Raw genomic sequence first — 26,950 nt, 5'->3', positions numbered from 1 at the left:
TAGATCCAGTACATCAAAATTCAACAAATTCTCCCAGGTTTGTCCCACAATTATGCCCTTTTGATATGGTAAACTACAAGATAATAGCATTTATTGTTTCTGAATTATTGTGTTAACAACTTTGAGGGGATGGACCTATCCCTCTATCCATACATACATCCACCCAGCAACTATATTTTGCTTTTTTTTTTACGTTTCACTTTTTTACATCCTAGAAATACAGTATCATAACAAGAAGGCAATCTCATTCATGTGTTTCCTACCTGGAGCTCCAGATACTAATGTAGGCACCTGCCTATCTTGTGTAGGAGTCTGTGTACCATCTTGAGTATAGCCCAGCTTTCTAATTCGTAGCTCCACTTTGACTGGCCCTGCCTCCAGGATGTCGGTCTCCACAGGAACCCCATGGACTGTGAACATTTCCTGGAACCTCTTGGAGGCAACTTCAGCCTCTGGCCGTGAGTCAAAACGAATGTAGATATAATCATCGTCCTCACGGTAAGAGTGGGGATCTGGGGGGCGCAGGTCTCCTTCATCCGCACTGATAAATGGCTCCTCCTCTACATCTGGTGGGAGACGTGTGCGCAAAAGGCGGCGGAGGCGTCTGCTTGCTTGTCTCAGGGACTCATCCATTTCACTACCTGAGGAGCTCTCCGGTTCACTGTCAGCACTGTAGCCCACAGTTAGTGGCCGGCGATCAGATTCTCGCACCGTTCCCACAGTCACCTTCCCACTATGAGAAGCAACTCCGAACTTGTTGGTGACCTCACAAGTGTAAACTCCGGTGTCCTTAGTGGTGATGGCAGTGATGACAAGGGAGCAGGTACCATCATTGTAGATATCAATATGGTGGTGCTTGCCATCTGACAAAGGTTCACCATCCTTTAGCCAGCGCACCTTATCAGGTTTGCCTTCTGTCACACATTCCAGATGTATGGTGCCATTAGGTTCTTTGGTCTGGTCTTTGAAGGTCTCTTTGAAGACTGGCCGCATGTCTTTACGAGCCTTGTAGCCCTTGAAGGCAGCTTGAATCTTGATAGCAGCTTCTCTGAGCTCAGAGTCATCATCTTTGCTGGTTTCCATGATGGTAGCATCACCTCCAGATGTCTGTATCACATCTTTCTGTTGAAATGTGGTCGTTTTGACATCAGTGTGGAGCACTGTTTCCTGCCCAGACATCTGGAAATGTGCAAAGAACCTCTCAGTGGACAGAGTCTCTGCCTCGTTGACTGCTGTGACAGTTGACTTGCTGCTCCTTTTCAGGTAAGAAACAAGCGAAGAATCACCAGAAATCGACTCGTCTTCAGAGCTGGTGTACAGGATAGGCTTCTTAGCCACCACCGCCTGGGCCTTCTCTACTGATTTCTTTTCTTCTTTCGCTGATGTCTTTGACTCTTTCTGCTCTGTTTTGCTTTGGCCACCTTTACCATCTTCCTCAGGTAACTCGGAGATGGAATCCAGAGTTGGCTCTCTGCTCATACGGCGTTTCTTAGCCAGCGAGTCCCACAGCTCATGGATGTCACCTTCGTCAGCAGCTTCTAGAGGCAAACGTGGCTGCTCCACTTGACCAGTCTCTACATGCTTAACCTCAGCACCTATAACCATAATGTTAGAAATGTTTTAAAACTACTTTATCAAGGCCCACACAAGACATCATTGACCTAACTTGTGCAATTAGCACTATGTAGGTGAACCCTAAGTCCCCAGGATTCAAATACAGACTAGAAAGGTTTACTCTTAAAAAAAAAAAAAAACATCATTCATGGGGTTGATTTTAATAATTTAAATTGAAGAGTATTTCCATGAGGAAAAAGAAATTAAGGTTTTTGAATGATCAAATTTTTGGAAGTTAATAACTTACAAATGGTTAGTACAAAAATTGTTCACAGTTTAAAAACAGTTGTACATAGGCTGACAATGATTTTAAAATGAAGAGTTTGTTCATAAAACTGGAACTGCAACATGTAATTTATACTGACTTAAGTTTTTAAAAACTTAAGTCAAAAAGTAAAAAATCTTGACAAAATGAAGGTAAAAAATTGGCATGGACACGGAGGTAAAATAAAGAAGTTAGAATGAATTATTAAATAAAATGCGTTGGCTTCCTAATAACACCAAAAACTTCTAATTAAGCTGGTTCAACTTAATTAACCATGTCGAGGACAAAGCAAATCAAGTATACGAAACTATTTAACTAAATGCTGAGTTAGTCTGACTATAAAAGTCGCATTGCATTTACTCAGTAATACCTGAGATGGAATTATTTAAAAAAAGATCCAAGCAAATTATTATCTTAATTTTAGTTATTTATTCATTTATTTATTAATTATGTTGAGCAGTGCATTCCTTTTAAAAGTGTTTATAGTCCTATACAGTATAGGATAAATACGAGGTCTATTAGAAAAGTATCTGACCTTATTATTTTTTTCAAAAACCATATGGATTTGAATCACGTGTGATTGCGTCAGCCAAGCTTGAACCTTCGTGCGCATGCGTGAGTTTTTTTCACGCCTGTCGGTTGCGTCATTCGCCTGTGAGCAGGCTTTGAGTGAGGAGTGGTCCACCCCTCTCGTCATTTTTTTCATTGTTTAGGAATGGCTCAGAGACTGCCGCTTTGCTTGATCAAAACCATGGCACTGCTAGAGATGCTCTAGCAACGCCATGATGAAGCCTCACGGGACATGTTCTGGCATGTCCAGGCACATCCACAATTTCTCGGATAATCACTTGATGGAAAAACCACCGACAGCTGTCTGAACGCCATCTCAAAGCCGTCCTGTGAGACCAAAATGGAGGTGGTTTTGTCTCATTCCAGTAGCGAATCCATCGTGACGCGCGAAGCCTCCGCTCGGCTTTCCATGACAAAATCTCATTAAAAGTGAAATCTGCCGGAAAATGGTTGATGTCCAGCTCTTGTGATAACCAGAGAAATTGCATACGATGGTCACGGATCCAGACAGCCATCCGTTTAGAAATGAAATGGTCGTTCAGCCTCTCGATGGCGGCTTCGGAGCACAGCGCGCCCCACAGTCGCTGGGGGCCGTCCTTAAAGCGACAGTAACACTCCTTATTCTCTACCAAGCCCGTAACATTTTCACTGAAAGCCAGATAAATTTGTCTAATGGTTTCCAGCTGCCAGTCTCTAACATCATTCTGCCATTTCCTGGCAATGAAACGACGAGGGGGCTGGACCACTCCTCACTCAAAGCCTGCTCACAGGCGAATGACGCAACCGACAGGCGTGGAAAAACTCACGCATGCGCACGCGAGGGTTCAAGCTTGTCTGATGCAATTACACGATTCAAATCCATATGGTTTTTGAAAAAAATAATAAGGTCGGATACTTTTCTAACAGACCTCGTACATAAAATGGTTTTCCACAAACTGACTTACCTGGAGAAATTAGTGGCTGAGTAGCTGTCACAGGTGCTTCTGTGTAAAAATGAAAAATGTTTCTTTAGAGCGTTGCATGAAAGTGTTGAAGAAATTCATATACTACTACTACTCATGATAATAATAATATTATATTATTATTAAATTATTATATTATTATAATATTTGATAGACCTATATCTGTCTGACCCCATAAAAGTAAATATTGTTGTTTTTATAAGCAAATTCTTAATTAATTAATTAATTAATTAATTATTAGTAAGTACATTGGGTCTCCCTTTTTTCACTCAGGGTCAGCACAGCAGATCCAAGATGGTTTGCATGTTGATTTGACACAAGTTTTACACCAGATGCCCTTCCTAACGCAACTCCACAATACACTAATTCATTATTAATTTTTTTTTTTATTATTTGTAAAAGTCTTACAGTGTACTATTTTGTAAAGGAGAAAAACACAGTAGCGACCACCATGAAAGGATGAACAATAGAAATAAATAATGAGATTGCCATATCATACAAACAGCTTGATATCAAAATAATGATGATGGTTTTAATAATTTTTTATCAGTAAACAAACAGAAAGGATTAGCTCAGCATGCAATAATAAGATGGCCTTGGCAATCACGAGACACTATTTCCTGATATCCATCCACTCACCGAGCTGCACGGTCTGAGGCAACTCCACAGGCTCTCCAATGCCAGCACTGTTGATGGCTGCTACTCTAAACCTGTAGCTGCTCCCAGCGGTAAGATTTTCGACAACAAACTCTGTGTTACACACAGGTTCTGAATGACACGGTAGCCAGAGAGTACTGTTTACAAGCCGCATCTCCACCCTGTAGCCCAGAATGGGATTCCCACCATCATGGAGTGGTGTGAACCAAGACAGGGTAACTGATTCTTTTGTCTTGTTGAGGACTTCTGGGTCCTCAGGAGGATCAGGTACAGCTGTATGAAACAAAACAAGGGTCATATTCTTTTCTGAGCAGTGTTAAGCACAAAACAGATTGTCCTGTGAGGAAAAATGAAAGCAGTCACTGCAGTGGAAGACATAAAGGAGACTCATACACTGTGTCAGGTACTTACTGATAATGGTGAGCTTGGCCAAAGAGAGAGCATCTCTAGCAGCAAATGTAATTTCCTGCTGTGGCAAAAGTGGCACCTTCCTCAGGATGAGGTGATGGGAACAGCGGTCAGATCTCATGGACCAGATGTCATTTGGTTTAAGCTCAACTCCATTAGCATACCAAGCTACTTCTGACACAGGGACCAGTTCATTGAGCTCAACACAAAACTCAACCTTCTCTCCGACTACAGCAACCCTGTCTTCCAGACCTTTTACTACGTCCAACTGCCACCCTAGAAGAAAATACAAGGAATGGAAAATAGCTTCATACATACATACATACATACGTACATCTTCAACTGCTTATCTGGGATTGAGATGCGTGGCAACAGCTCCAGCAGGAAACCCCAAACGTCCCTTTCCTGTTGGGAAAGTGTAGTGACACGGACCCACAACAGGGGGCGTAAATGAACGGACAATGGAAGGAGTCAAATTATAACACTTTACTGTTGTGAATGTCACAACCAAACACAGCAGATTCAGAATGTGCAACAGTCAATTAATAAAGGTGTCGTGTGGGCAGGCTCGACGATAGGAGACGCCCGTCTGGAAACGAACCGGAACCACACGATTTCCATCGCCACCTGAACCCGAGGAATACTGGAGCCGCCAAGTCCCGGAGTCCCCAGGTGGCCACCTTCCCGGCGTGTCGGATCTGGTACTGCTGGCAGAAAGCAAAAGACAGTCAAAGGGTGGGTGTGTGAACACCCAGTAACAATGGTGGGAATGCCACCTCCACCTCTCTCTCAACACGTTGCAGCGGTCTCAGATGAAAAGGAGCGCCGTCTTGCACAGCCTCCGCAAAAACGACCGGTTCTCCTGCAAACACTCACAATAACAGATTTATAAATCTCACAAAAAGGCTGAGAGTATTACCTCCAGATGAAGATGATATCTCGGCAGTTTGGTGGAGGTGTCTTCCTGCTTTTATACCAGATGTGATGATTAGTGACAGCTGTCACGGATGATGGGTGACAGCTGTCACCACGGCTTGTTCCTGAGGCGGCAGCGCCCTCTCGTGCCTGAAGCCCGCACTTCAGGCAGGGCGCCTTCTGGTGGTGGGCCAGCAGTACCTCCTCTTCAGCGGCCCACACAACAGGACCCCCCCCTCAACGGGCGCCTCCTGGCGCCCGACCAGGCTTGTCCGGGTGGCGACGATAGAAATCGGCCAGGAGGGCCGGGTCCAGGATGAAGCTCCTCTTCACCCAGGAGCGTTCTTCGGGTCCATACCCCTCCCAGTCCACCAAATACTGGAAACCCCGGCCCATTCGACGGACGTCCAAGAGCCGGCGAACTGTCCAAGCCGGCTCCCCGTCGATAATACAGGCAGGAGGCGGCGCTGGACCGGGTGCACAGAGGGGCGAGGTGTGATGCGGTTTTATCCTGGAGACATGAAAGACCGGATGGATCCGCAGTGAGGCCGGGAGTTGGAGCCTCACTGCGGTAGGACTGAGGACCTTGAGGATGGGGAAGGGTCCAATGAATCGGTCTTTCAACTTGGGGGACTCGACCTGGAGTGGAATGTCCTTGGTGGAAAGCCACACCTCCTGCCCGGGCTGGTAAGTGGGGCCGGGGACCGTCGACGGTCTGCATGGGCTTTAGCCCTCGTCCGGGCCCTCAACAAGGCCGAACGGGCGGTGCACCACAGCCGACGGCATCTCCGCAGGTGGGCCTGGACCGAGGGCACACCGACCTCTCCCTCCACCAAAGGAAACAAAGGGGGCTGGTACCCCAGACACACCTCGACCGGGGAGAGGCCGGTGGCAGAGGACACCTGGCTGTTATGAGCGTACTCGATCCAGGCCAGATGTTCACTCCAAGCCGTCGGGTGTGCAGAGGTCATGCACCTGAGGGCCTGCTCCAACTCCTGGTTGGCCCGTTCGACCTGTCCGTTAGTCTGCGGGTGATACCCAGACGAGAGGCTTACAGTGGCCCCCAGTTCCCGGCAGAAACTTCTCCACACCTGCGAGGAGAACTGGGGACCGCGATCCGAAACGATGTCTGTTGGTATCCCATGCAGCCGGACAACATGGTGGATGAGGAGATCCGCCGTCTCCTGGGCCGACGGGAGCTTCGGGAGGGCCACGAAGTGGGCCACCTTGGAGAAACGGTCCACTATCATGAGTATGGTGGTGTGTCCCCGGGACGGCGGGAGGCCCGTGACAAAATCCAGACCGATGTGGGACCAGGGGCGGTGAGGCACAGGAAGTGGCTGTAGAAGTCCCTGTGCCTTCTGGTGGTCAGCCTTGCCCCTGGCGCAGGTGGTGCAGGCCTGGATGTAAGCCCGGACATCAGTCTCCAGGGACGCCCACCAGAAGCGCTGCCAGACTACTGCCACGGTCCTACGCACCCCTGGGTGGCAGGAGAGCTTGGACCCATGACAGAAGTCCGGAACGGCAGCTCTGGCTTCTGGTGGGACGTATAGTCTGTTCTTCGGCCCTGTTCCGGGATCCGGGCTCCGTGCCAGGGCCTCCCGGACGGTCTTCTCCACGTCCCAGGTCAGAGCAGCCACGATAGTGGACTCCGGGAGAATGGGTTCCAGTGGATCCGACAGCTCGGTCTTGACTTCCTGTTCATGCACCCGGGACAGGGCATCCGATCTTTGGTTTTTGGTCCCGGGGCGGTAGATGATCCAGAAGTCAAAACGGCCGAAAAACAGTGACCAGCGGGCTTGCCTGGGGTTCAGTCGCTTGGCGGTCCTGATATACTCCAGGTTCCGGTGGTCAGTGAAAACCGTGAAAGGCACTGACGCTCCCTCCAGCAGGTGTCTCCACTCCTCAAGGGCCTCTTTCACCGCAAGGAGCTCTCGATTGCCCACGTCATAGTTCCGCTCTGCTGGGGTCAACCTGCGGGAAAAATAGGCACATGGGTGAAGAACCTTATCGGTTTCTCCGCTCTGGGATAGCACGGCTCCTATCCCTGAGTCAGAGGCGTCCACTTCAACCACAAACTGGCGACCAGGATCGGGTTGCACCAAGACCGTTGCAGTCGAGAACCGGCGTTTCAACTCCCTAAACGAGGCTTCGCACCGATCCGACCAGGTGAAGGGAACTTTTGGTGAGGTCAGGGCCGTCAGGGGGCTAACTACCTGACTATACCCCTTAATGAACCTCCTGTAGAAATTTGCAAAGCCGAGGAACTGTTGCAGCTTCCTACGGCTTGTAGGTTGGGGCCAGTCTCTCACCGCTGCGACCTTGGCCGGATCCGGGGCGACGGAGTTGGAGGAGATGATAAACCCCAGGAAGGACAAAGAAGTGCGGTGAAACTCACACTTCTCGCCCTTCACAAACAACCGGTTCTCCAACAACCGCTGCAGGACCTGAGGTACATGCCGTACATGGGTCTCAGGGTCCGGAGAAAAGATGAGTATATCATCCAGATATACGAAGACGAATCGGTGCAGGAAGTCCCGCAAGACGTCATTAACCAAAGCTTGGAACGTCGCAGGGGCGTTAGTGAGGCCGAACGGCATGACCAGGTACTCAAAATGACCTAACGGGGTGTTAAATGCCGTCTTCCATTCGTCTCCCTTCCGGATCCGAACTAGGTGGTATGCGTTCCTAAGATCCAACTTTGTGAAGATTTTGGCTCCATGCAGGGGGGTGAACACTGAATCCAACAAAGGCAACGGGTATCGGTTGCGAACCGTGATCTCGTTCAGCCTCCGATAATCAATGCATGGACGAAGACCGCCATCTTTTTTTCCCACAAAAAAGAAACCTGCTCCCATCGGAGAGGTGGAGTTACGGATCAGCCCGGCAGCTAAGGAGTCCCGGATGTAGGTCTCCATCGATTCACGCTCAGGTCGGGAGAGGTTGTACAGCCTGCTGGACGGGAACTCCACGCCTGGCAACAAATCGATGGCACAATCATATGGACGGTGCGGGGGAAGAGTGAGTGCCCGATCCTTGCTAAAAACGTCAGCAAGATCGTGGTACTCAACCGGCACCGCCGACAGATTGGGGGGAACTTGGACCTGCTCCTTAGCCTGGGAACCGGGAGGAACCGAGGATCCCAAACACATCCGATGGCAGGTTTTGCTCCACTGTACCACCACCCCGGACGGCCAATCAATCTGGGGATTGTGTTTCATCATCCAGGGGAACCCCAGAATCACACGGGAGGTAGAAGGAGTCACAAAAAACTCAATCTCCTCCCTATGATTCCCTGACACTACCAGAGTTACTGGTGGTGTCTTGTGTGTGATTAAAGGGAGTAGGGTGCCATCTAGTGCTCGCACCTGCAATGGTGTAGGTAGCGCCACCAGAGGGAGCCCTACCTCCCTGGCCCATCTGCTGTCTAACAGATTCCCTTCTGACCCTGTGTCTACCAGTGCTGGGGCCTGAAGGGTTAAATCCCCACTAAGGATTGTAACTGGGAGTCATGCGGCAATATGTGTGTGTCCCACGTGAATTTTTTGGCCCACCCTAAGCCCAGTCTCTAGGGGCGGGCGTTGGTGTTTAACCGTTCGGGGCAATCGCTCAATTGATGCTCCATTGAGCCACAAACAAAACACGCCCCGCGTGGAAACCTCCTCTGTCTATTAGGTGGTCTAAATGTGGCCCTGCTCGTGTCCATAGCTTCGTCAGCAGGGGGAGCTGTCGCCCCACGGGACGTAGAGGCCAGGGAGCGTGGGAAGGGCGGACCTTTCTCGGACCCGGAAGGAAGAGGGACGGCGCGCGCCCGGCCACGTCCTTCGTCTCGTTCCCGACGGCGTTCCTCCAACCGATTGTCTAACCGTATAACGAGATCAATAAGCCCATCTAATTCCCGCGGTTCATCCTTGGCCACTAGGTGCTCCTTTAGGACTGACGACAGTCCGTTTACAAAGGCGGCGCGGAGCGCAGCGTTATTCCAGCCAGACCTCGCAGCCGCGATGCGGAAGTCGACTGCATAAGCGGCTGCGCTCCGGCGTCCCTGTCTCATCGACAGCAGCACGGTTGAAGCGGTCTCTCCCCTGTTAGGGTGATCAAACACAGTTCTGAACTCCCTCACAAACCCAGTGTATGTGTGAAGGAGCCGTGAATTTTGCTCCCACCGGAAATGAGTCAGACTTATTGCTGAGAACCCGAACACAGCTCTTGCTTTGTAAGTACAGGGATTGGATGGCCCTAGATAGCTTCATTAAAAGTAAGTCCCTTCGGCTGCTCCCTTGTTTGCACTCGGGGTCGCCACAGCAAATCAAAGGTGGATCTGCATGCTGAATTGGCACAGGTTTTACGCCGGATGCCCTTCCTGACGCAACTCCACATTACATGGAGAAATGTGGCAGGGGTGGGATTTGAACCCGGAGCCTTCTGAACTGAAACCAAGCGCATTAACCACTTGGCTACCACCCCTGCCCCTAGATAGCGTCATTGAAAGGTTAAAACATTAGAATGGAATACTTAGTAATAGTGTTGATGTTAATATTGCTGTTGTCTGTATTTTCTGGAGTACAAGTCACACCAGCACCGGTCAGATTACAATTGCCATTCTGGACTGAGAGTCCCCCTACATGAAGAATACTGAAATCACACCTGTCAAAAAATGCCCCTTGAAGAGGAAAACATACATAAGTCACAACGGAGTATGTTGCTTTTTTTCCTGTATGTGGAACTTACTTTTTAACACAAAGTTTCTGGGGAAGACTTTAACAACGGACAGTAGCACATGTGCACAACTCAGTGTGAGCTGTTACTTAACATAAGGACTTTCAACTTCCAAAAAAATAAACAAGATGGACAAATAAACATGCATTGGACAACATACTGCATGTTATTTGAAGCAACTGTCAAATGGACAGAGATGGAGATGTGAACAGTGTATTTTTGCAGAAAGCGCTCAGCTTGAGGTGTGTACCAAAAGGCTTTTAAATTAAATATGCATTGGACAACATACTGGATGTTATTTTATGTAGAAGAACACAAATTGTTGGTTCACAGAGTTAGAAGCACTGTAATAAAAATGTGAGGACATTTGTTTTTTGTTTTGTAATCAGCTCTTTAATTTGGGATTTTTTTTTTAATTTATAGTTGTAGTTTACTTTTGTTATTGGTGTTTTTTATTTTATTATTCAAATTTATTTCGTATTGTGTGTTGATTCCAGGGAAAGCCATATATATAGGGCACCAGTCAAAAGTTTAGTGACAAAGTGTGTACAAAACTTTGACTGGTAGTGTAAATAGTTAATATTATTATGATTAACAATGAACACAATTTTTTTCATGATATAAGTCGCACCAAAGTACAAGTTGCAGGAGCTCTCAAATTAGTATAAAACAAAAAACAAAAACCCTGCGACTTATATTCCGGAAAAAACAGCAATACACTTTCAAAGCTTTGGGACTATGGAAGGATAACTTACCCTTGACAGAGAGTTGGGCAGATGTGGATGTTGTACCAGCTTGGAAGGTGACTGTGCAACTGTCTTCAACGTGCAGTTCTTTCAGTAGGAGGAGATGACGACGGCCGTTTTCAAATGACACAATCTCTGCATTAGGTGATTCCTTGACTTGTTTACCATTAAAAAGCCAACGGAAATCTTTGTTCTCAGGGCGAGACAGGGCACACTCAAACAGTGCTTCGCCTCCATCAATAGTTTCCACATTCTCCAGGCCCTGAACAATGGTAATGGGCTTGGCTATAGAGCAGGGATGCAAAAAATGAAGCCACAAGAGAAAACAAATTATATAAATACAAAGACCTTTTAGGAAGTTATGTCATTTCAGATTTGGTTTTCAAGAGGCAATGAGTAGCAGATCAATTTAATTTGTTCAATGAGCCAATATTTTGCCACAGGGAAAGGAGCAATCAATCAATCAATCAATCAATCAATCAGTGCTCTTTCCATGTGGAGGGAAGCTCACCTCCCACATATAGTGAAGCGACCACGCAGGTCCCATCTGCCTCACAGGAGTATGCGCCCCTGTCAGCGGCAGAAACACGGCTAATGTACAAGCGAGCCACATTCCAGTCCTGCTCCACTACCACCCTTTGGCCATCAGGCTGTACCGGCTGCCCATCCTTCATCCACTGAGCCTTGACCGGCCTTGAGAACTGACAGATGAATTCAGCCGGTTGGTTTTCGAGCACATGTAGGTCCTCCATTTCGTTCACCACTTCAACTGTGGGATCTGAGGATGGGGTCAGGAGTCAGGACTTGGCCATAAGATATAAGGTCAAGCTTAAGACATGCCGAATGACATACGGGCTTTTATAACCCCAAAGCAACATTTATATAAAGGTGAATTTAGAAGGATTCTAGAAGATATCCAAAAGAGATTGTATAATTTTCCAATCTGGACAATATGTAAATGTATATTTTAATGTCTACAGTGACCACTGTTTTGTCCTGTATGTGCCTTCACACTGAATAAGGGGTCAAAAAGCCGTACTGTCGAGATCCGGGGTAATGGTCACAAGAGTCAGTAAATGCTGACAGCCAGTGAGGGAGGAGTGGGTGACAGGTAAAGAGAAATGCCCAAGAGTTGGAATGTTAGATTGCAGGTCAGAGCAGAGATTGATCGGAGAAAACAATTAGGGGGGAAAGTCAAGGTGAGTAATGGCCAGCCAGCCTGAGTGGACAGGTGGAGCAGCACTTTCTAACAATATCACTTCTGTTGTCTCTACTTGTGGGCACTGTCTGCACAATAATACATCCAAACCAGGCCTACGGTACGCACTGAATCCAGTCACCAAATATTAGCAATTACCCATATTACCAAAAGATGGCGCTGTCCTGTATGATCATGGCACCTTATAATCATAATCCTAATTTTGGTCCGATGAGTAAACATAACAAGGACCACTTAAAGCAACAGATGTAGTGTTGTCAATCGTGTAGATAACCTGTAGATTTAGACTAAATTTCCAACAGCATGAACAACACTCAGCACTTTGTGATGTGCATCAGAATTGCAAATGTGCTGAAAGTGGCTACTTGTGCAGGAAGCTATTTTACTGCTCTGATTAATACACAGAGGTTTTGAAATTAGTAAGAAAAAAAAAGGAATGTAAAGGCTTTGATGAATAGAACAAATGTCACTGAAATATTCTGCAGCGTGTCTCAACATGGACTGTTTGGTTTAGGGGTTAAATTCTGTTTTGAATGAAAAGACCATTTTGAATGAGTGCAGAAATAGGAAACTGTTTTTTTTTTTTATTAATTACAGTACAAAATAAACCATTTGCAGAGAAAAATTTCAGAAGTTCATTATATGAGATGTGAGACATTACATGGGCCATGAAATGGAGAAACAGCAAATGATCCCAATGTTGCTAATAAATTTCACTATGGATCAGTTATTTCAATTAAAGAGTTTCAAATTTTTACAAGACTTTTTAATTTAACAACAGTAAGTGTACGTATGAATACAAATGTAAAATAAATACTGAAAGAAACCATGTATAAATAACTGTGTAATGTAAATGTCAAACACCCCAAGAAAACTTTAGTCCTGTGTATTCATTGTATTCTCCTTCACTCTAATAAAACCTTGCAGTGATGCTGCACCCAGTCATTTTGGCTGCACTAAACCTCACAGCATATGGACCTTTGGAACACTGTTATTATTATTATTACTATTAATGAAATTAGAAAATGTTTGCATGCATGATGAAGCACAGAAATGTCAAAATCTATGTTTCACCCTCTCAATTTGTTAAATGAACTCGCTTGTTTTATTATTATTATTGTTTACAAGCACCTGCAGAAAACAAGCATATTCATGCTATTAAATTTATTTGGCATCTTCAAAAAAAAATTAATTTGACTGATTTATATTTTGAAGCATGAAAAACTAAAATCGTGTCAAATTTTTGTTGTTAAAATATAAAAGTGTGTTGTTATGTCACACTATTATGACAGCAATAGTGCGACTTTAGATCTGGAAGTTGCAGGGTCTTTAAAAAGCCTGCCACTGAAATATTCAACTTATCTCAGCCTCTTTGGGCCCTATCTTGACAATCTTTGGCACATGAGCTATGGTGCATACCGCAAGTGCATTTGGGGCATGTACAACTCCACTTTGCTATTTATAGGGAATGTAATCAGGGTGCAATATAGGGTGCAAGACACAAAGGAGTTGGATTTATTCTCTTAATTGCTCACAGGCATGTTTTGCTCGTAATACGAAATCAATCAAATTAGCATTTCTCATCTCCTTTAAGAGCCGCAGAGTACTATAAACCTTTTCGAAAGCAGACTTAAGTGAGAGATTTGCTAGCTAGTTAACAGAGTCGCACCAACACATTATAGAATGCTAGAATGAAGAATAAAGACTTTACTTTTATTTTGTTTAATGATTGCTGTTTAATTCAGTTTTTGCTGTATGTACAAGCAGTGCAACCATGCAAACCTGGTTATGTAAGGCACATATGAATATTGTGACCCATGAATAGCAGAGAAACGCTGCACTTGATTTTAGACCACCAACGGGGTCTGTAGTCTAATCGCCTCCAGCTGCCATACATTTGACCACATCTTGTCTTTCAACCAAGTCTACTTTTGCACAAATAAGTGCAATGTTACATGCTATTTATCTGACGCGCACAATGAACATTAAAATCAAAACTACAGCTGTGTCAGTTGTACACTACCAATTACACTTGCATTACACTGCGAGCTGCTTCGTGCTGGGTGGAAGATGGGACCCATCAATAGTTATTTGTGTTACTTGTCTCTTGGTACCTTTGACTAAGAGCTTGGCTGTTGACATTGCATTCCCGGCTTTGAATGTGACAGTGCCGGAGTCATCTGTAGCCAAATTCTTTAGCGTCAGTGTGTGGATGTGTCCGGGGCTCAGTCCTATCTCACTAAAGGCACTGTTCTTCAGCAAGGTGCCATCCAGCCACCACTGTACTTTGCCCGATGCACTACCAGACAGCTGACAGGAGAAGGTGGCCCATTCCCCAACAAAGACATCAATGGTCTTGAGACCAGACACAATGAAAACTTCTTTTGCTGTTGAGTGAAAAATACACATACATAACTTTATTCTCATTTAAATTTCTGTGAGTTGTAAAACATTTTTTATTCTATTCTAGAATTAAGTTAGAATGGAAAAAGCTTGACCAAAGGTCAAATCAGGAACAGATACAAGATTGTTGACATAGACTACCTTGCACAGTTAAAGAAGCTGTAGTGAGCTGATCTCCTGCATCACATGTGTAGTAGCCACTGTCTTCAGGCTCCAGGTTCCTTATACAGAGCTCTTGTCTGCGCCCTTCATGCCTGATCTCAAACTTCCTACCATGTTGGAGAACCACACCTCCTTTCCGCCACTCAACACATACGCCTGCCTTAGATAACTCACAGTGCAGGGTAACATCATCACCCTCTAAGGCTTCTTGGCTCTTGAGCTCTTTCTGGAAGAATACTGGTGCACCTGGTGAGAGTTTAATATGGGAAAGCGTGGTCAGATGTCAAGATAGTAATTTAAAGACAAGCATCCGAGGGATTTAAGTTTAAGCCCAATGATGTCAGGTGGTAGAGAATAAGGAAAATCCAAGTTTATTTCAGTTGTAAATTGCAATCTTAATTTGGTCCACAATCTTGAATGAGACCAAAAGGAAGTGAACACTGTTTTTCTTAAGGTGTCTTTCTTTACCTTCCACAGTTAAGGTGGCATCACACTGTGCATCTACAGTGGCACAGGTATATGTTCCAGAATCTTCAGGCACCAGGTTGTGGATACACAGCTGATGGAATGCTCCATTCTTCCTGAATTCATACTTCAAACCTGCTTTGATGACCACCTTGTTTTTCATCCAGGTGACCATGGCCTTGGGGTCAGAGATGGTGCAGGCCAGCATGGCAGTTTCACCTTCTAATGCAACAGCATTGCGTGGCCTCTCTAGTATAACCACTGTAAATATGGGAAACCCAAAACTAATCTCAGGAAAGGAAGCTTTTAATAGAAAATTGATTAATTTCTTTGCCAGGCCCATCATATTTATCATTTAAAATCAATACTTAAATTAGAGCCCAACCGTTATGGATTTTTGGGGGGCTGATAGGATACTGATATTAAAATTTAGAATACTGATATATCTGCCAATATATATATATATATATATATATATATATATATATATATATATATATATATATATATGGCAATGATTCCAAATATTTCTTAATCAAACCCTTACGACAAAGAAATGAAATTGAAGATTGATGTTTTATAGTATAAATATAGACTTTATTTTAACTATGTACAATCAATCAATCAATCAATCAACTTTTTTTTTATATAGCGCCAAATCACAACAAACAGTTGCCCCAAGGCGCTTTAACAACAAACCATCCAACATACGTGATACACCCATCACACTGCCTTGACTCAGATTGGCAGCTGCCGTGTTGTGTCACTCAGCATAGACTTCTCTTCTGTTTTGACCCTATCTAATGGGCAGCATAGTGACCACGTGTCTCTTGTCACTGTCAAACACCCACTCTGACTGAAAATGAATGGCAGGTGGTTCCATTACCTCTGTCTCTCTCTAGCTAATGTGACCTCAGGGTGATGGGGGTCCAGACATATTTGACAGCACTGTAAACAATGCAGTCGGAGCATCCTTTACTAAACAAACTGTGTAATGACACCATTTAAAAAAATTTCATTTTTTGTGTTGTTTATTTGGTAAAGTAGAAGTTGTAATATCAGCAATACTAATGCTGATACTGATTTTTTGTGAGAGACTGATATTGGCCAATATATTGGTCAGGCTCTAATTTAAATATATGGATGCATGTTATCACAGATGAAGCATTTTTTTAACAATAGATTTTTGAACAATTTTATATTCATGTAAAATATAAAACTCATACTTACTATAACATTTGATTTGTGACGCTAAATGCAATAAATCAAACTTAAAATGCTGAACATGGTGTTCAAACCAGATTTCCTTAAAGCTCCTTTACCTTTGGGTTTTTCTTCCACCAGAAGACAAGCCACACTCTTCTCTTCTCCTAATACGAAGGCAACATCTCCCGATTCATCTGTGGTTACCATCTTCAGCACCAAACGATGCACTCTACCCTGGCTGCTCATTTGATTCAGATCATTGTTTTGGAGGAGGTTGTCTCCAAGCCACCATTCAGCATTCCTCACACCTGAATGTGTCAACTCAACCTCAAAGACCGCGTCCTGTCCAGTGACCACAGTAGTGTCGCAGAGTTCTCGGATGATGCGCACGCGCGCTAAGGGGGGAGCGGCATAAAGTCAGTGGTCTAATCAGGGTTTCCTTAAGACACCATTAAGAAGGTGGAGCCCACACACAAAAAATACTGTCTTAACATTTCCTGGTTCCTGTGTGATCTGAGATACACAGAAGTAGTGTTCCAACAACTGCCATTACATGAAGTAACAAGTATGGTATAATAGTAATAACAACACTTCAAATTAAGTGGAACGGTTCTTCATTAGAATGTGTTTCTCTGTATTTATAAAAAGGTGATGATCATTTCAACTTGACAAAAATTCAAAAATGTAATTTGTAGCCAACAACACTTGATTCCAATTTAGTTCATATCAAACTTCATGCCAATTCTGGAACGGATAACATGGAAAATGAGGAATTCTGAACATTATCCAATAATTGATAAAGGGATAAAGGAATGTAAAATGAACTTGATGAACAATGGAACAAAAATCAGAATGAAAGTTTGTTCTGTTACCTTTCACAGTCAGAGTAGCAGTGCTTTGCTTGTCCCCTGTATCACAGGTATATTCACCACTATCCTCCACATTCAGCTTGTGTACCACCAGTATATGAGTGGAAGCTCTTTGGGCAATAGAGTATTTATCCCCCTGAGAGAGCATAGTGGAGCCCTTCCTCCAGGTCACCTTACAATCAGGGTTCGATGTCTCACAGGTCAAGGTGGCTTCGGCTCCTTCTGCCGCTTCTTGGCTTTTCAGCTCCTTCTTAAATAGTATAGGCGCCGCTGCCAGAAAGACCATTAGAAATTATGTCAACAGGATCCCCCGGCAAAACAAACAAACAAACAAACAAAACCCCACATTCTACTCAAATGGGCAATAAATGAATTCATTTAAAATATCAATACTTTTGAAGAAATCAAACCGGGCCTGCTTTACTAAGATCCCTTATAATGAGTACTAAACTGCATAGAATTTTACACATTGGGTTGGTGAATGTTTTGCAGGGTGATCTACTATGAATAAATGCATAAATGACAACAGGTGGTAACATGATGTACACAGCAGTGTTTGAGGATTTTGCGCATGTTCATGACTATAAGCGCAAAATGAAATTCAATCAGCCACTTGCAGGTACGTATGTGCAAAGTAAGACAATCACACACATTTGAAGTGAAAATGTTATTAATTGAATATTTACCAAATAATCAAAAATGAATGTGCCTTGAAAAACGAGTTGTCTGCTATTTCACGGGAGGTACGAGATGCGTGGCACCGAATTCAGCACTGCTGCCATTAATATAGTCTCTTTATGTTCAGATAATTGCAGAGAACGTGACACAGAATGAGAATCAAACAGATTTGTGTATGTGTCATTTCTACGTGGAGCTGTCCTCTGCATGGGTGCTGGAATAGTAGCGTCTGTTGTGTTGCATGTGCAACCTGGAAAAAAAACCCCAATAGAAATGTAATGTTGGCAAAAAGGGTGAAATTGAAAGACATAATAAACATCACGTGATTTTCTTGAGTGTGAATGTTTAGTTTCCTTTTGTTAAAAATAGGTCACCCTCAATCAAAGTTTAATTGTGGTGTTGTCTGTGTAAAAGAAAATTACTGAATGAAAATAAAGAAATGAATACCCCAAACAGTTCACTGGAAATTACTGTGAATCTGATTTATGTGTGTCTGCAATTCTGCAGCACTTTGTCAGGGAAGTCTGGGGTTCCCTGCTAGAGCTGTTGCCCCCGTGACCACATCCTGGATAAGTGGTTGAAGATGAGTGATGAGTGTGTCAGTTAGTATCCTGTTTTCAAACTGGCAAAATACAGACACAATCACAATCCCCTGAAATTGCTTTCTGGATTGATAACTCACATTGAGCATGCTAGATTAATTCATCTGCATGTTCACCACCCAGTGCTTTCTATACTTGGGTAGACACACCCCAAATTGCATATTATTAAGGCAAACATATGAAACACACAATATGTTTTATTTTGCTAATTTCAATGATGCAATCCTCAGTACACAACATTAGTAGATCAGGCTGCCTATTTGTTTGTGGGTAGTATGTTACACATGCAAACCTTTAGTAAATCAAGCCCACAGTTGGACAAAGTCAAATTTTTGTCATTGTATCTCAAATGGAGTTGAAAAGATACAATCAAGATGTGTTTAAAGTGTAGACTTTCAGCTTTAATTCAATGGTGATTTGAAATAACTATTATGAAACTATTATGAAATTACAGCAATTTTTAGACACAGTCTCTCTATTTACAGTGGCCATAAACTGGATGAACTAACCTAATTATAAGTATAAGTATTATTGAAAATATTTGGATCACAATTCTTTGCAGTCCAGTAAATGACTACCTGAAATCTCGAACCCATGGACATCACCAAATGTTGAGTTTCCTCCCTTGAGCTTTGCCAGACTTATTGCAGCCTCCATCAGTTACTACTTGTTTGTGTATTTTTCTGCCTTCAATTTTGTCTTCAGTAATTTAAAAGCACACTCTGTTGGATTGAGACCAGGTGACTGATTAGACCATTGAAAAATATTGTAGTTCTTTGCTTGTAGAAGCTCTTAGGTTGTTTTGGCTGTATGTTCTGAGTCATTATCCATCTGCACTGTGAAGCGCCGTCCTTTCCGTATGTCAGTATTCAGCTGAATCTGACTGAATCTGAGCAGTAACTGTTATATACACTTGAGAATTCCTTATGCTACTTCCATCAGCAGTAACACTATTAATACACACTAGTGAGCCAGTCCCATTGGCATGCATATGCCCATGCCATAACACATTGCCTCCACCATGTTTGACAGATGCTGTGGTATACTTCAAATCTAAGCTGTTGCTTTCCAACTCTGCACGCTTATCCTCCCATCATTCTGGTACAAGACAATCTTGATTTCCTTTTTCCAGAGAATCTTGCTCGAGAATTGGACAGACTTATTTTGATGTTTTATTGTGAAGTAATCTGGTCTTCCTGTTCTTGTCCTAAGCACTCTACATTTACATTCATGAATGCGTATCTTGTTAATGTAGACTTTGCCAATGACTAGCCAATCTCTTCCAGAGTGTTCTTGACTTGTCTCGATGTTGAAGAGTAGTGTTTCCTCACCACCATCCAATTTAGTTGTCTTGTGTGGTCTTGTTGGTCTTTTGGTGTTCCTTAATTTGTCAATGAATCTGTTCTTTATAAGAATATAGCAAATTGTTGATTAGGCATGTTTGTGCTGTCTGTCTGATATGTTTATTTTGTTTCATCAGCCTAATTATCACCTTATTCACTTGCATCAACAACCTATTTGGACAACATATTGAGATTTCCAATTAAAAAAGGTACCAAATGGAAATTCAACACATTCAATTTCAGACCTTTTTTCTTGTTCAGTTTGCCATGAAATAATGTGTGACATGAACCTGCTTCTCAGTCAGTCGTCCAATTATGTTTGATCTCTGAAATGCAAGGGACTGCTGATTAAAAAAATGGCTAATGCGATATGTTGTTAAACCCCTTGAATTAAAGCTTAAACTGTACACCACACACACATCTAAACTGCTTCATTTTGAATCCATTGTGGTGGTATACAGATGGAAAAATAAAAAGATGTCCAAATACACATGTATCTGATGGTATGTTCCTGGATAAATTACTTGGCTGTGTCAATTCTATTCATAAGTATACAAGGGTACTTCAAAAAGTTTGTGGCTTCACCCAGAAAATGTTACAGGAAAAAGACTGCTTTTGCATTATTTTTCAACAGTTCCTGCAAACTTCAATACACTCAGTCCACTGACATACCATTAAAGACCCACTGACCTGTCTTTTCAAAGATGGATGGTAATTTTCTGTAATGACGAAGTTCAATAGCATGCACCTCTAGGCCAGTGTATGGCACATAACCAACCAGAGCATGTCACAATGTTGCTAAGTACGTGTTTTTGCAATGGCAATGCTGCCATTTGCTGCAGCGTCATTGATGCATCAGCGGGCAACGGAGCCGCCGTCTAAAAGACATAAAAAGTTCACAGAAGAGGGAGCATGACTGTTTTCAACCAGGGCTGGTATGATTTAAAAAAAAAATCAAAAATGGCTTCTTTAGAAATCAGTACTTAAAACACCACTGAAATATGAAATCAGTACCATTAATTAATGGTACTTGTACATGTTGTATGTGCACTTTTATGTTTTAATATGTCAATAAAGATTATAAATAATATTAATATTTGTACGTATTCATATAGTCTCATTTAGAAGAGTGAAATAAATAAAAATGAAAAAGTCTATTTAAATCAATAAAAGTCTATTTAAATTGAAAAAAATAAAAAATGACTTTTTAGAAAAAAAGTCTTATGTATTTATTTATTTATTTTTACCAGCCCCGTTTTCATTGTGAATCAGCTAAACAAAATGCTGTTTTGTGATTGTTCTGTAGTGGTTACGCAGTAAAAACAAGTAACATGGACACATGGCAGGAAATGTTCTGTCTTTCTTTGGCTGTACTATTGCATGTGTAGGGCTGCCCATTGTGGGGCCTGCAGGCCTTTCCTTTTTTTTTTTGGTCTGCATTGTCAATTGAAAAGCTCTCTGGAATTATCAAATTACTTACAGACTAAATAGAAGTGATTTTATTATGTTGAAACTTCATTATAGATTCAGAATGCTGATTCCCTATTACATATAATGCATTTAAATGACAATAAATGTAATTCACATAAGATATGTTATTTGTGGTCAGTGGTATTTTTTGGAAAAAGTTGGTCACGCCTGTTTTTAGGGGGGAAAAAGAACAGATCCGTGAGATCCCTCATGATAGGTAGCACAATAGTACCCTTTTTCTTTTTTTGAAGGGCAACATTTTGGACATCGCTCTGGTCAGTCATACGACACTTTTTTTCTATGTATTAGGTAACACCGTATCAACTGATGTTCAAGCTTCACTGTCCCTTCATAGAAGAGAGTCACATCTTGAGCCACCAGATACTTTTGTTTCCAGGTGAGTCAGAGAATGTTTTGAAGTACCTTGTAAATTCAAGTCCAGCTCATGACACCGAATACCACAACAGATGCAGTTAAAACACAAAATGCATTTTGACAATGCATAAAGTTCATTCATTCATTTTCTATACCCGCTTATTCCAATAAAGGTCATAGAGGAGCTGGAGCCTAACCACGTGGATTACTGGCGAGAGGCGGGTTACACCCTGGACAGGCAAGGTGGACAGACATCCCCACACTCACACCTAAGGAAGAATTCCAATTCACATAACCTGCATGCCTTTGGAAGGCAGAGCACATGGAGAGAACCCACGGAAACACATGGACAACATGCAAACTCCACACGGAAAGGATCAGGTGGGAAGTGATTGCAGGACCTTCTCACTGTGACACAACAGTGCTCACCACAAAGCCAGTGTGCTACTCATGCATCAAGTCATTTTTTTATAGTGTATATCAAAAAACGTGTGCAGTGCACATGAACTGCAAAGAAACATTTTGATCCACATGACCAAAATCAAAGGTGATCTGGAAGGAGAAAAGTGATTGGAAAGTCAATGAAAGCGTGCATAAAGTGTGAGCATGCTGCACAGTGTGGAAGTGAAAGAATTGGTAGCAAGTATTTAATAAGTGAAAACAACAAAGGAAGACAAGCTCGTGGGTTATGGGATGACTTTGATGTAAATAATTTTGAAAGGATGGAGAGAAGGTGCTGTGAAAAGAAGATGGAAGACACAACAGACTCACTCATATGTTTTGCCGACACACAGAGTGGTCAGAAAAACAGACCCACAAGGGGTGAATGTTCCCCTTACCTCTGACTGTCAGGTAAGCAGTGGATGAGTGATTACCCACTGTGAAAGTGACCGTGCCCGAGTCTGCTGTGGTGACGCCTCTGAGTGTGAGCCTGTGCACACTCCCCTCGGCCTCGATCACGTTCATTTCATTATTCTGCAGGGGGACGTCCTGAAGTTTCCACTGAGCCAGCGGCGCCTCCACGCGAGAAACCAGACACTGAAACTGGACATCTTCACCTTCATGGATGACGTGGCTCTCCAAGAATTTCACAATGTGAACCTCCGCCTCTGTTTGACAAGGTAATGACAGCAGCCCCGTTACATTCATCGCGAGTTAAGCATGTCTTTGAAGATTATACTCAAAATGTTGATATTCTGAGTATATGAGTAAATGGATGCCATTTCTCTAGCGCTTTGTCCATCTGATGGAGCGCTTTACAGTGATGTATCACATTCATCCATTCACACACAGGTGTCGTGGTGCCATCATGCGGAGGTGTCCAAGTGTACAGTGGGAGCAACTTGGGGATTAAGAACCTTGCTCAAAGGCTGCTTGGTGAAAGATACATGAGTACCAAGTGATGACGGGTATTGTTGTGTTAATGTTCATCAATGCAGATGCAAGATGAACACAAAGCGTGAAATGGGATCATTGATGAATCACAACCAAAAACTGTGTGATTGCAAAGAAAGAAAGAATATATTTGCAAAAGAGATATGAGTACTACTGTTCAAACAGCCAATCAGGACCCCAAGAGGCAAAGCTGAGTCATTACATGCTCTGGTGTCGCTTTGCGGGAAAAGGATCAGTGAAGGAAAAAAACTGAATGAGAGGGATCCTACCCCGGACAACGAGGACAGCTGAAGTCCTGTGGCTGCCTGTATCACAGGAGTACTCTCCTGAATCAGCTCCCTGCACTTTAAAGATGACAAGCTCCACCAGTGTCCCTTCCTGTTTCAGCTGGTATTTGCTGCAGGACGTGAGCTCCCTGTCTCCACGCCTCCACACCACACCGGCTCCTGGCTTTGTGATCTCACAGTGAAAACTAACTGACTTTCCTGCCTGTCCTTCAAGGTTCTGCAGCAGACTCTTGAACAAGACAGGCTGAGCTGCAGTGGAGGAAATGGAGAAGAAAAGTTTAAGAGAACTGAAGGGCATTTATTGCAAAATGTTCTGTATAAAACTGTATTCTAATCCAATTACATTCGTTCCGCAAATCTGATTGGCTAATCATGCGAGATTTCCAACCATAAAATATCGATTCGACGGTGGCAAAATATCCAACCGTTTCACATTTGATGTATTATACCCCCGTCACACATAGTCGGAATCACACAGAATGGCGTCAGAATTATGAATCGGCGCACATCCGAAAAGTGTTAGATTTCAGTTCCAAAATGTTCTGACAGCCATCTGCGGAAGTCGACACAGTTGGTCAAAATCAGACAACAGTCCGAGTATGATGCACATGTTCAAAACTCTCTGGGCGCGGTCGAGATGGGACACCTATCCGATGGCAGTCCATGTGCAATCTGAGGACCATCTGACCACAATCTGCATATTCTGATTAGGGCTGCCACAACTAGTTGACTAGTCACGACAACGTCAACTAATGAAACCATCAACAACTTCATTTCATTTAAGTCTTTGTTTTTCTCTCAATTCATAGTTTTAGGCAGCGAGCAGTCCTGCCGTCATTTGGACGTTCAAATTTGGATAAGACGGCCGATTAAAACAGTGGCCGTCTTGTTCAAAGCCGTTTAAAATGCGCAGTTTACCGAAGGAGGTGTGTGTGTGTGTGTGTGTGTGTGTGTGTGTGTGTGTGTGTGTGTGTGTGTGTGTGTGTGTGTGTGTGTGCGTGTGCGTGTGTGTGCGTGCGTGCACGCGGGGTCAACTCACTGCAGACTGCGAATGGAGTCATGAGACGTTACATTCTGCTGAGAACCATCAGTGCACGTGACACAGCGAGCACAGAGCAGAGAGAGAGGATTTTAACCCAAGTGAACATGTTAAAAAAAAAAAAAAAGTGGAACTGCCTTTACTTTTCTCTTCTCTTTCTCTACCGGTGTTTTTCTGATGGCACCGTCCTGTTCACACCATGTGCGCATCATATACTGAATTTATGAGATCATGAGATGAAATAAATGGTCAAATATCCTTAAAACATCCTTAAAAAATGAGAATATATAAATGAACTGAGGAAAAATTACGCATTCAGGGGTGGAAAAAAAACCCTGCTGTGGAGAAGCTGATGTTCAGAGGCACAAATCACAAAAAGCAGGTGAGAACTCTGAACTTTAACAGCTGTTATTTTCCAAAGGTATTTATTTGTTCAATCTTAAGCTTAATGTAGTGTTCAAGCACAAAAACGTGACTGATGAGGAGAAAAAAAAAAGTCTTTTAAAAATGACTTCATCACACTAAAATGAAATGGAGTCAGAATAAAAATACTACAAGCTGCTGATTTTTGTTATTTTTCAAAGTTATTATAAGCTGCAGCTCAATCCATCCATCCATCCATTTTCTTCCGCTTTATCTGGAGTTGGGTCGCGGGGGCAGCAGCTCAAGCAAAGCCGCCCAAACCTCCCGATCCACACACACCTCCCCCAGCTCCTCCGGGGGAACCCCAAGGTGTTCCCAAGCCAGCCGAGAAATGTAATCCCTCCAGCCTGTCCTGGGTCTTCCCCGGGGCCTCCTCCCAATGGGACAAGGCCCCATAAGCTGCAGCTATATGTTTTAATTATTTCAAAGTGAGTTACCTCTTATTTTATTCTGGTTTATTTCTACAAAAAAATAGGGGAGTCAAATCAGCCTGAATTGTCCTGTTCTGTATTTTTTCCTTCTTTATAGGAGTTTGTTGTTTACATTTGCTCCACAAAGTTTTAAAACACAATAAAATGTTCACACTTTTCTTTATAGCAGTTCTGTAATTTCAGAAATGCAGCAGAAACAACCACAAATGAGAAAAAGTTGGGACTATAAGTAAAATCAAGACAAAAATAAAAATGTTGCACTATTCCCAGTTTCTCCACTCACAGAAGTCAAAAGTTCTTCCAGAGTTGTGTCTTGGTGGCTTCCCTCACTTTTCTCCCTCCAGCATAGGCATTCAGTTTTTGAGAACTGCCTACCTGACACAGATTTACTATAAAGTACCACACTGTTTGTATTTCTGAATGATTGCTGTAAATGAAGTCTAAGAAATAGTCACTGATTTGGAAATGTTCATGTTTTCATCCTGACGTTTCTCGGAAAATGCTGCAGGCCTTAATTTAGGAAATTATGTATGATCCGACTAGTCGACTAATCGCAAAAATAATCGTTGACTAGTCGACTATCAAAATAGTTGTTTGTAGCAGCCCTAATCTGATGGTGGCAAAACGGGATCTGAAACGATATGAGCGCATACGAGAGAACCTCGAGATAGATCTGGCACCGCAAAGCCTGTTGGTATGACCTGCACGTGCCACGTATAATAATGCCCCCCCCCCCCCACAAGTGCAGAGGAACTGTTGAAATGTAAGTGCCATGCTTCATCACGATAATAATTACGAATTATTATCATGTAGAGTGAATGTGAACAGCGCTATCAAACCAAAAGCACCATGTGCTACTGCGCATACGCCACCGCAGATCTGAACAGGCTGTTATATCCACAATAGACTTTACAGTAGCTGGGCAGCTGTGTCTCTCTGTGCTGCGCAGTAACATGTCATTGCACGGCTCAGGCTCGGAGCTGAACAGATGTCACGGTGTAATAAATGATCACCTTCTAACTCTGTAGGCGATATAACATGGAACTTATGCCAGGCAGTTACTCCATTAATAAACATGAATCTCACCTCCAACAGTGATCCAGGAGTGTTTCACAGCGTGCACGTGGACATGAAGCTGGGACAGCAACCTGCAGCTAAAATCCTCTCACCCAAGAGAAAAAAAAAATTAATTCCATGTGATAACCCAACCATCGTGGTGTCCAGAGTTGCGTTGTGCTCCTGAAATGCGAAAACAAGGAAAAAGAAAGTTCCCTGGAAAGGCGCTCTGTCTGAGGGACTTCATGGCCCAACTGCCAGCAAACTTTGAGCGAAGCTGTCCAGTGGTGCGCGCTTAGTGGCCCATGCAGTGTTATGCATACACACACACACACACAGCTGACTGATAATTGCAGCCCCACGCGTGTGTGCGGAGCACTCGCATGCACGTGTGCATGAGGAACACAGCGCTCCAGTCAGTGTTTGCCATCCAGACATATGGAGATCAGGCAGTCTGCAGTGCCTTTTACGACCATCTGACTGCAGTCAGTGTCATCTACATGCACTCTGGATGCGATCTGAAAGGTGTGGACAAGGCAGCCTGGCTGCACTCCGACAATGCTGACCATGCCTCTTTTCATCCGGACTGCGTTGGATTATGGCAATATTTGCCGTGTTGGGCACGGTTCTGGCACATCCTTGCTATGTGTGATGGGGCCTTTACTCTTTGA

General features: G+C 43.4%; 1 protein-coding gene across 1 annotated transcript in view; it reads right to left on the bottom strand.

Moving 5' to 3' along the window:
• The window catches only part of LOC117521280 (obscurin-like), a 140,769-nt gene that overhangs the window by 23,645 nt on the left and 90,174 nt on the right, over positions 1 to 26,950 (bottom strand). Inside the window, exons 51-63 of the mRNA XM_034182604.1 lie at positions 23,313 to 23,579; positions 22,488 to 22,757; positions 17,184 to 17,450; positions 16,428 to 16,706; positions 15,109 to 15,366; positions 14,620 to 14,886; positions 14,190 to 14,462; positions 11,368 to 11,634; positions 10,866 to 11,141; positions 4,480 to 4,752; positions 4,051 to 4,341; positions 3,394 to 3,432; positions 264 to 1,595 (exon numbers count right to left, since the gene is read on the bottom strand). Of these exons, the coding sequence (XP_034038495.1) occupies positions 264 to 1,595; positions 3,394 to 3,432; positions 4,051 to 4,341; positions 4,480 to 4,752; positions 10,866 to 11,141; positions 11,368 to 11,634; positions 14,190 to 14,462; positions 14,620 to 14,886; positions 15,109 to 15,366; positions 16,428 to 16,706; positions 17,184 to 17,450; positions 22,488 to 22,757; positions 23,313 to 23,579 (4,359 nt within the window). The remainder of the gene's footprint in view (positions 1 to 263; positions 1,596 to 3,393; positions 3,433 to 4,050; positions 4,342 to 4,479; positions 4,753 to 10,865; positions 11,142 to 11,367; positions 11,635 to 14,189; positions 14,463 to 14,619; positions 14,887 to 15,108; positions 15,367 to 16,427; positions 16,707 to 17,183; positions 17,451 to 22,487; positions 22,758 to 23,312; positions 23,580 to 26,950) is intronic.

The sequence above is a fragment of the Thalassophryne amazonica genome, chromosome 12, assembly GCF_902500255.1.
Source record: "Thalassophryne amazonica chromosome 12, fThaAma1.1, whole genome shotgun sequence".
Lineage (NCBI taxonomy): Eukaryota > Metazoa > Chordata > Actinopteri > Batrachoidiformes > Batrachoididae > Thalassophryne > Thalassophryne amazonica.
The sequence above is the reverse complement of the archived record's forward strand: the minus strand, read 5'-3'. Positions and strand labels throughout refer to the sequence as shown.